This window comes from Panthera tigris, chromosome C1, assembly GCF_018350195.1.
Source record: "Panthera tigris isolate Pti1 chromosome C1, P.tigris_Pti1_mat1.1, whole genome shotgun sequence".
In the NCBI taxonomy this organism is placed as follows: domain Eukaryota; kingdom Metazoa; phylum Chordata; class Mammalia; order Carnivora; family Felidae; genus Panthera; species Panthera tigris.
In genome coordinates this window covers 185,813,010-185,827,716 of record NC_056667.1, presented here as the reverse complement: position 1 = coordinate 185,827,716, position 14,707 = coordinate 185,813,010, and the positions used below count along the sequence as shown (strand labels likewise).

Below are 14,707 nucleotides of genomic sequence, written 5' to 3'. Positions count from 1 at the left end.
TCAGTCCTGCACAACCTCTTCTCACCCTCCAATTCTATTAATTCATTCCCACCTTGTCTCCAAATCAGAGTATCTTATTCCTTTGGTGTGGCCATCTCTGCAAAGCATTAAGGGACAAGATGTTCAAACTGCAGAGGAAACTAGTTTATACTAGTTTAGGAATGACTAATAGTTCCATTCCCTCTTAGGGATAATTGTAGGTTATTACATGTTTATTATAAAATATAGCCATAGTATATACATTTGAAAAAAGATAAAAGGAAAACAAAGCCCATAATCCCACCACCTTAACCATCATTTTAAAAAGTTGGTGTGTATTCTTCCAGTTATTTTCCTAAATGTTTTACTTGTTTACTTTCAGAATGTACATAATTTTTTTACTTTAATATAAATGATATGATTATATCTTTATATCCCAGGCTCTTTATGTGTGTGTGAAAGTATATTAAAGAAGATGTTTATTACTTTTTAAAAAAGAATGAAACCCTGGATAATATAAAGTATGAGTTCATGACTTATATTTGGGATTGGGGAAATTTCGTTTTGGAGAAGAATAATAGAGTTCTTCTGGCTGACTGGCTTTGTCTAAAAGTCAGTTTTAGACTTTTGTCTAAAAGCCAGTTTTAGACTGGGTGGCTCAGTCAGTTAAACATCTAACTCTTGACTTTGGCTCAGGCCATGATCCCAGGGCCATGAGATCAAGTCCCGCATGGGTCTCTGTGCTGAGTGTACTGAGTATGGAGTCTGTTTAAGATTCTATCTCTCTGCCCCTCCCCAACCTGCATGTGTGTGCTCTCTTTCTCTCTCTCTTAAAAAAGAAAAAAGAAAAACAGATCCTTTGAAATAATGACACTTATTTTTTAAAGCATGTTTTCTATGATAGTATTTAATAGGAGGCATTGGGTGTAGGATCTGATTTTGGGGGCTGCCTATAAAATATTTGGTGCTCTCATTCTTTGTCTTTAACTGTTGATGTTACAAACTCTAGTTCTTATAAATTTAAAATGTTCTTTTAAGAAAACTAACTCACCAACCTGATCTTTTATTTTAATATTCAGGATTGTTCGGATAGATTTGAGGATATACCTGTGAGCTCATTTAAGCATGTTGAACAAGCAAAATCAAGAGCAACGCTTTTAGGAAAGAGCCCAAATGATAGCCATAATCAGTTAAAACACTTTGCAAGACTGAATACTGCTCCAGAGGTTAACAAACGACGAGAAAACTACAATGGAAAATTTACAAGTCCTCGAATGGTTTCAGCAGACTTAGTTCATATAAATGATGCAATCCCAGATTATGAAATCCATAGAATGCGGCAAAAAAAGAAATTAAAAGAAAATATTGAAAAGTGTTCACTCATTTGTGATATTATCCAAATGTTAAAAGTCCAGAATGATATGTAAGATCAACAGTCATAATATCATTTCTCCAGTTAACAAAATGGTTTGGAGATCTGTCCTTTTATGTGATAGAAGTCAGCAACCAAATTTCATCTTGTTAGAACCATTTTGTTTTAATTAAAATGAAAAAGAAGCACTTTTGATGTAAATGTGTTTTTGTTTATGAACCTTAAGAAAAAACCAAAAAACACATATTCAGTTCATATTTGCTAAGTTTTATTTTCCAGCTTTTCCCCCTTTTCACTAGATAACAATATCACCAGTTGATAGTTCTCTGATTTCCCAAATCTTTGTTATTCTCTAAATTATTCCTGTCCACCCAGTTTTCAGGGTCTTTACAGTTATTTATGTTTAGCCTTTTGTTATTAATATACTCTTATTTTTCAATTCTAATATTTTCATATTCCACAGTATGTGATTCTCTGGGCTTATAGAACATCTTTTAATTTTAATATCATCTGATAACTGCTTATTTATTTATTTTTATGGTTACACTATAAATAAAGATAATAACAGATTTCATACTAATTCCCGAGGCACCTCCTAACTTACTTACCTTTCTAACTTACTCAAAAAACTATATAAGGGCCTCTTTAGTAGCATGAAAGTTAGGAAACCACATAAAACTGTAGAAACTGCAAAAATAGCAAAATTGACATCAGATTTAAATCAGAGACTTACAAGAATTGGTTCTGTTCTTTTTTAAAATTCAAGTATAATTAACATACAGTGTTATATTCAACAATTTTATATATTACTCAGTGCCCATCTAGGCAAGTGTACTCTTTTTTTTTTTTAAGACTAGGTTTTAATGTTTATTTATTTTTGAGAAAGTGAGACAGAGCATGAATGGGGGAGGGGCAGAGAGATAGGGAGTCGTAGAATCTGAAGCAGGCTCCAGGCTCCAAGCTGTCTGCACAGAGCCCAATGCGGGGCTTGAACCCAAGAACCATGAGATCATGACCCGAGCTGAAGTTGGACCCTTAACCGACTGAGCCACCCAGGTGCCCTATAGGCAAGTGTACTCTTAATCTCCTTCCCCAATTTCACCCATCCCCTCATACCCTCCCCTCTGGTAGTCTTCAGTTTGTTCTTAAGAGTCTGTTTTTGTTGTTGTTTCTGTCTTTTTTTGTTGTTCATTTGTTTCTTAAAAATACATGAGTGAAATCATATGGTATTTGTCTTTCTCTGACTGACTTATTTTCCTTAGCATTATACCCTCTAGATCTCTTCATATTGTTGCAAATGATAAAATTTCATTCTTTTTTATGGCTGAGTAACATTCCAATGGGGTGTGTGTATCATATCTTCTCTATCCATTTTTCTATCAGTGTGTACTTGAGTTGCTTCCATATCTTGGCTATTGTAAATAATGCAAGAAACATAAGGGTGCATATCTTTTCAAATTAGTGTTTTTATATTCTTTAGATAAATACCCACTAGTGGAATTACTGTTTCATATAAGAATTCTATTTCTAATTTTTTGTAAAACCTCCAAACTGGTTTCCACAGTAGCTGTACCAGTTTGCATTCCTACCACCAGTGCAGCAGGATTTGTTTTCTTCACATCCTTACCAACACTTGTTATTTTTTTCTGTTTTTTATGTTAGCCATTCTGAAAGCCATGATTTCCCTTGTGGTTTTGATTTGCAGTTTTCTGATGGTGAGTAATGTTGAGCATCTTTTCATGTGTCTGTTGGCTATGTGTATATCTTCTTTGGAAAAACTTCTCTTCATCTCCTCTGCCCATTTTTAAATTGGGTTATTTGTTTCTTTTGGGGTTGAGTTGTATAAATTCTTTATATGGTTTGGATACTAATGCTTTATCAGATATATCATTTGTAATTATTTTCTCACATTCAGTAGGTTGTGCTTTTGTTTTGTTGATGGTTTCTGTTGCTGTGCAAAATCTTTTTATTTTATTTCTATGGCTGATATCAAAGAAATTACTGCCTATGTTTTCTTCCAGTAATTTCATGGTTTCAGGTCTTATATTTAGGTATTTAATCTATATTGAGTTTTTGTATATGGTATAAGAAAGTGGTCCTGTTTCATTCTTTTGCATGTAGTTGTCCAGTTTTCCCAACCTCATTTGTTGAAGAGACTGCCTTTCTCCCATTGGATATTCTTACTTCCTTTGTTGTAGATGAATTGATCTTAAAAGTGTGGGTTTATTTCTGGGCCTTCTACTCTGTTCTACTGATCTATATGTTCATTTTTGTGCCAGTCATACTGTTTTGATTACCACCTTGAAATCTAGGATTGTGATACCTCTAGTTTTGTCTTTGTTTTTCAAGATTGCTTTGGCTATTCAAGGTCTTCTTTGGTTCCATACAAATTTTTGGATTATTTGTTCTAGTTTTGTGAAAAATGCTCTTGGTAGTTTGATAGGGATTGCATTAATCTGCAGATGGCCTTGGTTACTGGGTAGTAGGGACATTTTAACAATATTGGTTCTTATGTCATCTTCAATTTCTTTCATCAATGTTTTACAGTTTTCAGAGTACAGATCTTTCACCTCCTTGGTTAAGTTTATTTCCAGGTATTGTTTTGGTGTAATTGTAAATGGGATAGTTTTCTTAATTTCTCTTTCTGCTACTTCATTATTAGTGTGTAGAAATGCAACTGATTTATGATATTAACATTGTATCCTGTGACTTTATTGAATTAATTTATCAGTTCTGGTAGTTTTTTGGTGGTATCTTTAGCATTTTCTATACATAGTATCATGTCATCTGCAAATAGTGAATGTTTGACTTCTTCTTTACTGATTTAGATACCTTTTATTTATTTTTGTTGTCTGATTGCTGTGGCTAGGACTACTAGTACTTTGTTGAATAAAAGTGGTGAGTGTGGACATCCTTGTCTAGTTCCTGAATTTAGAGGGAAAGTTCTCAGCATTTCACCATTGAGTATGATGTTAGCTATGGGTTTTTCATATATGGCCTTTATTATGTTGAAATATGTTTCTCTAAACTTAATTTGTTGACAGTTTTTTTTTATCATGAATGGATATTGTACTTTATCAAATGCTTTTTCTGCATGTGTTGATCATATGGTTTTTATCCTTTTTCTTATTAATGTGATGTGTAGTGTCAATTGATTTGCAAATATTGAACCATCTTGCATCCCAGGAATAAATTCCACTTTATTGTGGTGAGTGATTATTTAAATGTATTATTGTATTCCATTTGTTAATATTTTGTTCAGAATTTTTGCATCTATGTTCATCAGAGAAATTGGCCTGTAGTTTTAGGCTTTTTTCCCATACTGTCATTATCTGGTTTTGGTATCAGGGTAATACTGACTTCCTGGAATGAATTTGGAAGCTTTCCTTCCTCTTCTATTTTTGGAATTTGAGAAGAATAGATATTACCTCTTCATTAAATGTTTGGTAGAATTCCCCTGTGAAGCCGTCTGGTCCTGGACTTATGTTTGTTGAAAAGTTTTTTGATTACTAACAATATCATTGTTAGTAATTTCTGTGTTCAAATTTTCTATTTCTCCCTGATTCAGTTTTGGAAGTTTATATTGTTCTAAGACTTTATTTATTTCTTCTAGGTTGTCCAATTTGTTGGCATATACTTTTTCACAATATTGTCTTACAATCCTTTGTATTTCTGTGGTGGTGTTATTTCTCCTCTTTCAGTTTTAGTTTTGAGTTCTCTCTGTCTCTCTTAATTTTGATGAGTCTGGCTAAAGATTTATCACTTTTGTTGACATTTCAAAGAACCAGCTCCTGGTTTCATTGATCTGTTGTTTTTTAGTTTTGATTTCACTTATTTCTCTTCTAATCTTCATTATTTCCTAACATTGACTTTGGGTTTTGTTTGTTCTTCTTTTTCTAGGTCCTTTAGGTGTAAGGTTAGGTTGTTTGAGATTTTTCTTACTTCTCCAGGTAGGCCTGTATTGCTACTATCTTCCCTTTTAGAACAGCTTCTTCTGCATCCCAAAGATTTTGGACCATTGTGTTCTCATTTTCATTTGCCTTGATGTATATTTTGATTTCCTCTTTGATTTCTTTGTTGACTCATTCATTGCTTTGTAGCGTGTTAATTAATGTCCATGTATTTGTGTTCTTTCCATATTTTTTCTTGTGGTTGATTTCTAGTTTCATAACATGTGGTCAGAAAGATGTATGATATGATTTCAATCTCTTCAAATATGTTGAGACTGTGGCCTAATGTGATCCATTCTGGAAAATGTTCCATGTGCACTTGCAAAGGATGTTTTAGGATAAAATGTTCTGTATATATCTGTTAGCTGCATCTGGTCCAATGTGTCATTAAAAGTCACTGTTTCTTGTTGATTTTCTATGTGGATGATGTCTCCATTGCTTAAGTAGGATGTTTAGGTTGCTTACTATTATTCTATTGCTATATACGTTTCTTCTTTTATGTTCCTTAATAGTTGCTTTATGTATTTTGGTGCTTTTGTGTTGGGTGTATAAACATTTACAGTCATTATATCTTCTTGTTGGATTGTTCCCTTTATGGTTATGTATTGTCCTTCTTTGTCTTTTTTTTTTTCCTAAGGTCTATTTTGTCTGATATAATATTGTTACCCCAGCTTTCTTTTCACTTCCATTTGCATGATAAAAGTTTTTCCATCCTTTCATTTTCAATTTGCATGTGTCTTTAGATCTGAAATGAGTCTCTTATAGGCAGTATATAGATGGGTCTTGCTTTTTCATCCATACAGTCACCCTATGTCTTTGATTGCAGCTTTTGGTCCATTTACATTGAAAGTAATTATTGATAGATATGTACTTACTGCCATTTTGTTACTTGTTTTAGGGTTTTTTTTTTAGTTCTTTGTTACTTTCTTCTCTTGCTCTCTTCTTTTGTGGTTTGATGGGGGTTTTTTTGTAATATGCTTGGATTCCTTTCTGTTTATTTTTTATCTGTTATAGATTTTTGATTTGTGGTTACTGTTAGGTTTATATATAATATCCTAAGCATATACCAATCTATGTAAAGTTGATGGTCGCTTAACTTTGAACTGATACTAAAAGCACTAAATGCTTACTACCCCCATGCATGTTTTATGTATACGGTATCATACATTATATCCTTTTATTTTGTGAATCCCTTGACTGATTCTTATGGATGTAACTGATATTACTGCTTTTGTGCTTTAACCTCTGTTTTTTAAAATTTACATTCCAGTGTAGTTAACATACAGTATTATATTCATTTCAGGTGTATAATATAGTGATTCAACAATTCCATATATTACTCAGTGCTCATCAAAATCAGTGTACTCTTAATCCCCTTCACCTATTTCACTCCCACCACCACCACACACCTCCCCTCTGATATCCGTTTGTTTGTTCTCTATAGTTAAGATTCTGTTATTTAGGGGCGCCTGGGTGGCTCAGTCGGTTAAGCGTCCGACTTCGGCTCAGGTCACAATCTCGCGGTCCGGGAGTTCGAGCCCCGCATCGGGCTCTGTGCTGACTGCTCAGAGCCTGGAGCCTGCTTCAGATTTTGTGTCTCCCTCTCTCTCTGACCCTCCCCCATTCATGCTCTGTCTCTCTCTGTCTCAAAAATAAATAAACGTTAGAAAAAAAAATTTTTTTTAAAAAGATTCTGTTATTTAGTCTCTTTATCCCCGTCTGTTTTGTTTCTTAAATGCCACATATGAGTGAAATCATATGGTGTTTGTCTTTCTCTGACTGACTTATTCTGCTTAGCATTGTATTCTCTGGCTCCATCTATGTTATTGCAAATGGCAAGATTTCATTCTTTTTTATGGCTAAATACTGTTTAATTGTATATATGTACCTTATCTTTTTTTTATCTATTCATCTATCAATAGACAGTTGGGCTGTTTTCATAATTTGGCTATTATAAATAATGCTGGAATAAACATAGGAGTGCATGTATCCCTTTGAATTAGTGTTTTTGTATTCTTTGGGTAAATACCCAGTACAGAGACTGCTTGATCATAGGGTAGTTCTTTTTTTAATTTTTTGAGAAATCTCCATATTGTCTTCCATAGCAGCTGCAGCAGTTTGCATTCCCACCAACAGTGCCCAGGTATGCCTATTTCTCCATGTCCTCGTCAACACTTATTTGTGTTTTTTATTTTAGCCATTCTGAAAATGTGAGATAATATTTTACTATGGTTTTGATTTGCATTTCCCTGAGGATAAGTGATGTTGAATATCATTTCATGTATCTTTTGGCCCTCTGTATGTCTTCCTTGAAGAAATGTCTATTCATATCTTCTACCTGTTTTTAATTAGATTGTTTGGTGTTGGAGTGTTGTGTTGTATCAGTTCTTTATACATTTTAGGTGCTAACTCTTTATTGGATATGTCATTTGCAAATATCTTCTCCCATTCATTATATTGTCTTTAAGTTTTTTTTTTTTCATTGCTGTGCAGAAGCTTTTTATTTTGATGTAGTCCAAATAGTTTATTTTGCTTTTATTTTCCTTGCCTCAAGAGACATATCTAGAAACATGCTGTTACTGCACTGTCAGAGAGATCACTGCCTATGTTCCCCTGTAAGATTTTAATGTTTTCAGGTCTCACATTTAGGTGTTTAATCTAATTTGAGTTTATTTTTGTGTGTATGGTGTAATAAAGTGGTGAAGTTTCATTCTTTTGCATGTAGCTGTCCAGTTTTCCCAGCACCATTTGTCATAGAGACTGTCATTTTCCCATTGCTTATTCTTGCCTCCTTTGTCAAAGACTAATTGACTATATAATCATGAGTTTATTTTTGCACTCTCTATTCTGTTCCATTGATCTATGTTCTATTTGTGTGTATTGATCTATGATCTATTTGTGTGCCAGTACCACACTGTTTTGATTATTACAGCTTTGTAGTAAAACTTAAAATTTGGAATTATGATATCTCCAGTTTTGTTTTGTTTTGTTTTGTTTTTTTCCCAAGATTTTGTTGGCAATTAGAGTCTTTGATGGTTCCATACAAATTTGAGGGTTGTTTGTTCTAGCTCTGTGAAAAATGCTGGTGGTATTTTGATAGGGATTTCATTACATCTGTAGATTTCTGGGGATAACATGGACATTTCAACAACATTTGTTCTTTCAATCCATGAATATGGAATGTCTTTCATTTCTTTATGTTATCTTCAATTTCTTTCATCAGTCTTTTATAGTTTTCAGAGTACAGATCCTTTCACCTCTTTGGTTAAGTTTATTTCTAGATATCTAAGTTTATTTTTGGTGCAATTGTCAATGGGACTGTTTTATTAATTTCTCTTTCTGCTGTTTCATTGTTAGTGTATAGAGATGCAACAGGTTTCTGTTCATGGATTTTGTATCCTTTGACCTTACTGAATTCATTTGTCAGTTCTAGTTTTTTGGTGGAATTTTTAGGGTTTTCTATATAAAGTATCATGTCATCTGAAAATAGTGAAAGTTTTATTTCTTCTTTACCGATTTGGATACCTTTTATTTCTTTTTGTTGTCAATTGCTATGGCTAGAACTTCTAGTATTGTGTTGAATAAAAGTGGTGAGAGTGGACATCTTTGTCTTGTTTCTGACCTTAAAGGAACAGCTGTCAGTTTCCCACTATTGAGTATCATGTTTAATGTCAGCTGTGGGTTTTTCATAGAAGGCCTTTATTGTATTGAGGTATGTTCCTTCTAAGCCTACTTTATTGAGGGTATTTATCATGAATGGATGTTGTACTTTGTCAAGTGCTTTTTCTGCTATTGAAATAATCAAATGGTTTTTATCCTTGTTCTTATTGATGTGATATATCATGTTAATTGATTTGCAAATATTGAACCACCCTGGCATCCCAGGAATAAATCCCACTTGACTGTGGTGAATCATTTTTTAAATGTATTGTTGCATTTGGTTTGCTAATACTTGTTGAGGATTTTTGCATCTATGTTCATCAGTGATATTGGCCTACAATTATCCTTTTTTCGTGGTATCCTTATCTGATTTTGGTATCAGAGTAATACTGGCTTCAATGAATGAATTTGGAAGTTTTTCTTGCTCTTCTTCTTGTGGAATAGTTTGATAAAAATAGGTGTTAACTCTTCTTTAAATGTTTGGTAAAATTCCCCTGCAAAGTCATCTGGTCCTGGACTTTTGTTTGTTGGGAATTTTTTGATTACTGATTCAATTTCATTGCTGGTAATCCCACTGTTCAAATTTTCTATTTCTTCTTGTTTCCATTTTGGTAGGCTAGATATTTCCAGGAATTTATCCATTTCTTCTAGGTTGTCCAGTTGGTTTGCATATATTTTTTCATAATGTTATCTTACCATCCTTTTTATTTCTGTGGTAGTGGTGGTGTTATTTCTTCTTTCCTTTCTGATTTTGTGTTATCTCTCTCTCTTTCTCTTTCTTTTTGGATGAGTCTGACTAGAGTCTTATCAATTCTGTTAATCTTTTCAAAGAACCAGCTCCTCGTTTTGTTGATCTGTTCTATTGTTTTTGTTAGGTTAGATTATTTGAGGTTTTTCTTGCTTCTTGAGGTAGGCCTGTATTGTTATAAACCTCCCTGTTCGACTGCTGTTGCTGCATCCCAAAGAATTGGGAACATTGTGTTTTCCTTTGCATTTGTCTCCATACATTTTTTTATGCCCTGTGTGATTTCTTTGTTGACCCATCCATTGTTTAGTAGCATCTTTAACCTCCATATATTTTTGCTCTTTCCAAAATTTTTCTTGTGGTTGATTTCCAATTTCATTGTGTGTTGTCAGAAAAGATGCATGGTATAACTTTGATCTTTTTGAAATTGTTGAGACTTGTTTTGTGGCCTAACATGTGATCTATTCTAGAGAATATTTCACGTGTGCTTGGAAAGAATATGTAGCATGCTGTTTTAAGATGAAATGTTCTGAATATATCTATTAAATTTATCTGGTCCAGTGGATTATTCAAAGTCACTCTTTCCTTGTTGATTTTCTGTTGAGATGATCTGTCCATTGATGTAAGTGGGTGTTAAAATCCCCTACTATTATTGTATCACTGTCAGTTCCTTTATATTTGTTACTGTTTTATGTATTTGGGTGTTCCCATGTTGTTTGAATAAATATTTACAATTGTATGTCGTGTTGGATTTTTCTTTAATGATAATATAGTGTCCTATGTCTCTTGTTACAGTCTTGTTTTGAAGTCAATTTTGTTTTCAATACTTATATTGCTACTCCAGCTTTCTTTTCATATCCATTTACATGATAAATATTTCTCCATCCTCTCACTTCCAATCTGCACGTGTCTTTAGGTATGGATATATAGATGAGTCTTGTGTTTTTATCCATTCCAGCACTCCATATATCTTTTTATTGGAGTGTTTAGTCCATTTACATTCAAAGTCATTATTGACAGGTATGTATTTATTGTTGTTATTTGTTTTATGTTTATTTTTGTGGATCTTCTCTTCCTTTCTTCCCTTGCTTTCTTCTTTTTAAAATTTTTTAAAAATGTTTATTTATATTTTGAGAGGGTGGGGAGAGGAGCAGAGAGAGATGGAGACATAATTTGAAGCAGGCTCCAGGCTCTCAGCTGTCAGCACAGAGCCTGATGTGGGGCTCAAACTCACAACCTGTGAGATCATGACCTGAGCTGAAGTCGGATGCTTAACTGACTGAACCACACAGGTGCCCCTTCTCGCTCTTTTCTTTAAACATAAGTTGGCTTTTTATAAGTGATATACTTGGATTCCTTTCTCTTTATTTTTTGCATATCTGTTACTCCTTTATTTGTGGTTACCATTAGGCTTGTAAATAACATCTGCATATAGCAGTCTATATTAAGCAGATGGTTGCTTAACTTTGAACCCATTCTTTACTCCTCTCCTCCCCACATTTTAGGTATATGGTATAGTGCTTCCTTTTATTTTGTGAGTCCCTTCACTGATTTTTACAGAAATACTTATTTTTTACTGCTTTTTTGCTTCCTTCTTTTCTTACCCTTACTTATGGTCTTTCCTTTCCACCCAAAAGGGTACCCTTTAACATTTCTTGCAGGCTAGTTTAGTGACCATGAACTCTTTTTATATTCTGAATTATAGCCTTGCTGGATAGAGTATTCTTGCCTGCAGACTTTTCCCCTTTCAGACCTTTGAATACATCATGCCACTCCCTTCTGGCCTGCAAAGTTTTTGTTGAAAAAAACAGTGATAGCTGTATGGGGTTTCCCTTGTATGTAACTGTTTTCTTCTGCTTTTAAAATTCTTTATCATTGCCTTTTGCCATCTTAATTACTATGTGTTTTGGTGTGGACCTCTTTGGGTTGATTTTGTTGGGGGGGGGGTTCTGTGTTTCCTGGATCTGAATTTCTGTTTCCTTCCTGAAATTAGGTAAGTTTTCAGTTATTATTTCTTCAAATAAACTTTTTGTCCCTTTTTCTCTTTCTTCTTCTTCTGGGATCCCTATAATGCCAATGTTATTATGCGTGAGGGAGTCTCTGAGTTCATTAAGTCTGTTCTTATGTTACATAATTTTTTCTCACCTGCTCAGCTTGATTTCTTTCCATTATTCTGTCCTCTGGGTCACTCACTTGTTCTTCTGCCTCTTTTAGCCTGCTATTTCATCTAGTGTATTTTTAATTTCAATTATTATGCTCTTCATCTCTGTATTTTAATCTAGGTGTTGTCTAATTGATGCCCTCCAGTCTTAAGTCCCATGAGTATCTTTATGATCATTACTTTAAATTATCTATGAAGCATATTACTTATATCTGTTTCACTTAGGTCTCTTGCTGTGATTTTGTCCTCTATTATTTCATTTGGGACTACTCCTCTGTCTCCTCCTTTTGTCTAACTCTGTGTGTTTTTGTGTGGTAGAAAAATTGGCTACGTCTCCTGCTCTTCAGAGTAGTGGGTTGGGTGTCACTTTTAACAAGGTGGCACTGGTCTTCTTCCACAGGAGAAATGCACTGCTGCGGAAGTTGGGGCACACAAGGCACCTCTGTAAAGCATGCTTGGGGAGGGAAAATGCAGTTTTAACAAGGTACAGGAATCTTCCTCAGGAGGTGACCAGCTGTTGCCACTGAGACCAAGGTGCCACAGAGTGCAGAGTCGAGAGACACAATGTTGGCAAGGTTTGCATGCTGGTCTTCTGGGGGAGGGCAGCTGTAGCACCAGGACTGAGGAAGGCTTGGCTAGAAGAGGCAGGACCCGTGGAAGCACTGGGGCAGGAGGGTGGCAGGGTACAGTATAAGCAAGTTAGGCAGTGAATGCTGGTGCCATGCTGGTTCCCATATTTATGCTGGAGGATGGGGGAGGGAAATGGTGCCTACCATCTCCTTTCTTTGTTCCTGGAAAAGTTCCTTGCTGTACTCTGACATTAGTCAATAACTTTCCTTCCTGTATGCCCCAGACATTTTTCAAACTATTGCTTCTAATCTGTGTCTCTACAAGCTGTTTGTCATGCTGTCTCTTTATGTATGGGGACTCAACTTTCTGTCACCCTCAGGGCTCCCCCACAGTTTGCTCTCTGATTTTTGTTTCTTATATTAAAAAAAATTTTTAACTTAAATTCATGTCAATGAACATATAGTATAGTGTTGGTTTCAGGAGTAGAATTTAGGGACTCATCACTTAACATTTAACACCCAGTGCTCATCCCAACAAGTGCCCTCCTTAATGCCCATCATTCATTTAGCCCATCCCCCTACCCATTCCCCTACAGGAAACCTGTTTGTTCTCCATATTTAAGAGTCTCCTATGGTTTGCTTCCTTCTCTGTTTTGATCTTATTTTTTTTTTCCTTCCCTTCCCCATCTTCATCATTTTTCTTTCTTAAACTCCATGTATAAGTGAAATCATATATTTGTCTTTAACTTATTTCACTAAGTATAATAGTAATACACTCTAGTTCCATTCACATTGTTGGAAATGGCAAGATTTCATTGTTTTTGTTTTTGTTTTTTTTGCTGAATAATACTCTACTGTAGACATATACATCTTCTTTATTCATCAGTTGATAGTCATTTGGGCTCTTTCCATAATTGGGTTATTATTGACAATGCCACTAATAAACATTGGCATGTGCTCCCTTTGAATCAGCATTTTGTATCCTTTGGGTAAATACCTAGTCTTGCAATTGCTGGTTGTAGGTTATTTCTATTTTTAATTTTTTGAGGAAACTCCAAACTGTTTTCCAGAGTGGCTGCACCAGTTTGCATTCCCACCAACAGTGCTAAAGTGTTCCCCTTTCTGCACATTCTTTCCAACATCTGTTGTTTCATGAGTTGTTCATTTTCACCATTCTGACAGGTGTGAGGTGGTATCCCATTGTGGTTTTGATTTGTATTTCTCTGATGATGAGTAATGTTGAGCATCTTTTCATGTGTCAGCCATCTGGATGTCTTCTTTCAAAAAAATGTCTATTTGTGTCTTCTGCCCATTTCTTCACTGGATTATTTGTTTTTTGGGTGTTGAGTTTGGTAAGTTCTTTATAGACTTTGGATACTAACCCTTTATCAGATAAGTCATTTGCAAATATCTTTTCCCAATCCATTTGTTGCGTTTATTTTTGTTGATTGTTTCCTTTGCTGTGCAGAAGCTTTTGATCTTGATGAAGTCCCAATAGTTTATTTTTGCTTTTGTTTCCCTTGCCTCTGGAGACATGCCTAGTAAGAAGTTGTGGTGCCCAAGGTCAAAGAGGTTGCTACCTGTGTTCTCTAGGATTTTGATGAGTTTCTGTCTTACATTTAGGTCTTTCATCCATTTAGATTTATTTTTATGTATGGTGTAAGAAAGTGGTCCAGTTTCATTCTTTTGCATGTTGCTGTCCAGTTTTCCCAGCATAATTTTCTAAAGGGATTATCTTTTTTCCATTGGATATTCTTTCTGGCTTTGTCAAAGATTAATTGACCATAAGTTGTGAGTTCATTTATGGGTTCTCTATTCTTTTCCATTGATCTATGTGTCTATCTTTGTGCCAATACCATACTGTCTTAATGATTACAGCTTTGTAATATACCTTGAAGTCCAGAATTATGCCTCCAGCTTTGGTTTCCTTTTTCAAGGTGGCTTTGGCTATTGGGATCTTTTCTGGCTTCATACAAAGTTTAGAATTGTTTGTTCTAGCTCTGTGAAGAACGGTGGTGTTATTTTGATAGGGATTCCATTGAATATGTAGATTTCTTTGTGTAGCATGGACGTTTTAACAATACTTGTTCTTCCAATCCATGAGCGTGGAATGTTTTTCTTTGTGTCTTCTTCAATTTCTTTCATAAGCTTTCCATAGTTTGCAGCAAGCAGATCTTTTACCTCTTTTATTAAGTTGATTCCTGGGTATCTTATGGGCTTTGGTGCAATTGTAAATGGGATCGATTTCTTGATTGCTCTTTCTGCTGCTTC

At 34.7% G+C, this 14,707-nt stretch overlaps 1 protein-coding gene across 7 annotated transcripts in view; it reads left to right on the top strand.

Annotated features, from left to right (window-relative positions):
• Positions 1-1,539, top strand: part of C2CD6 (C2 calcium dependent domain containing 6) — a 147,836-nt gene extending 146,297 nt beyond the window's left edge. For 6 of the 7 annotated variants that reach the window (XM_042995068.1, XM_042995067.1, XM_042995070.1 and 3 more), the window contains one exon: positions 1,059-1,539. In XM_042995068.1, the coding sequence (XP_042851002.1) occupies positions 1,059-1,406 (348 nt within the window). In that variant the 3' untranslated portion in view covers positions 1,407-1,539. The remainder of the gene's footprint in view (positions 1-1,058) is intronic. The other variant, XM_042995072.1, reaches the window with a different exon arrangement.
• The last annotated feature ends 13,168 nt before the right edge of the window (positions 1,540-14,707 follow it).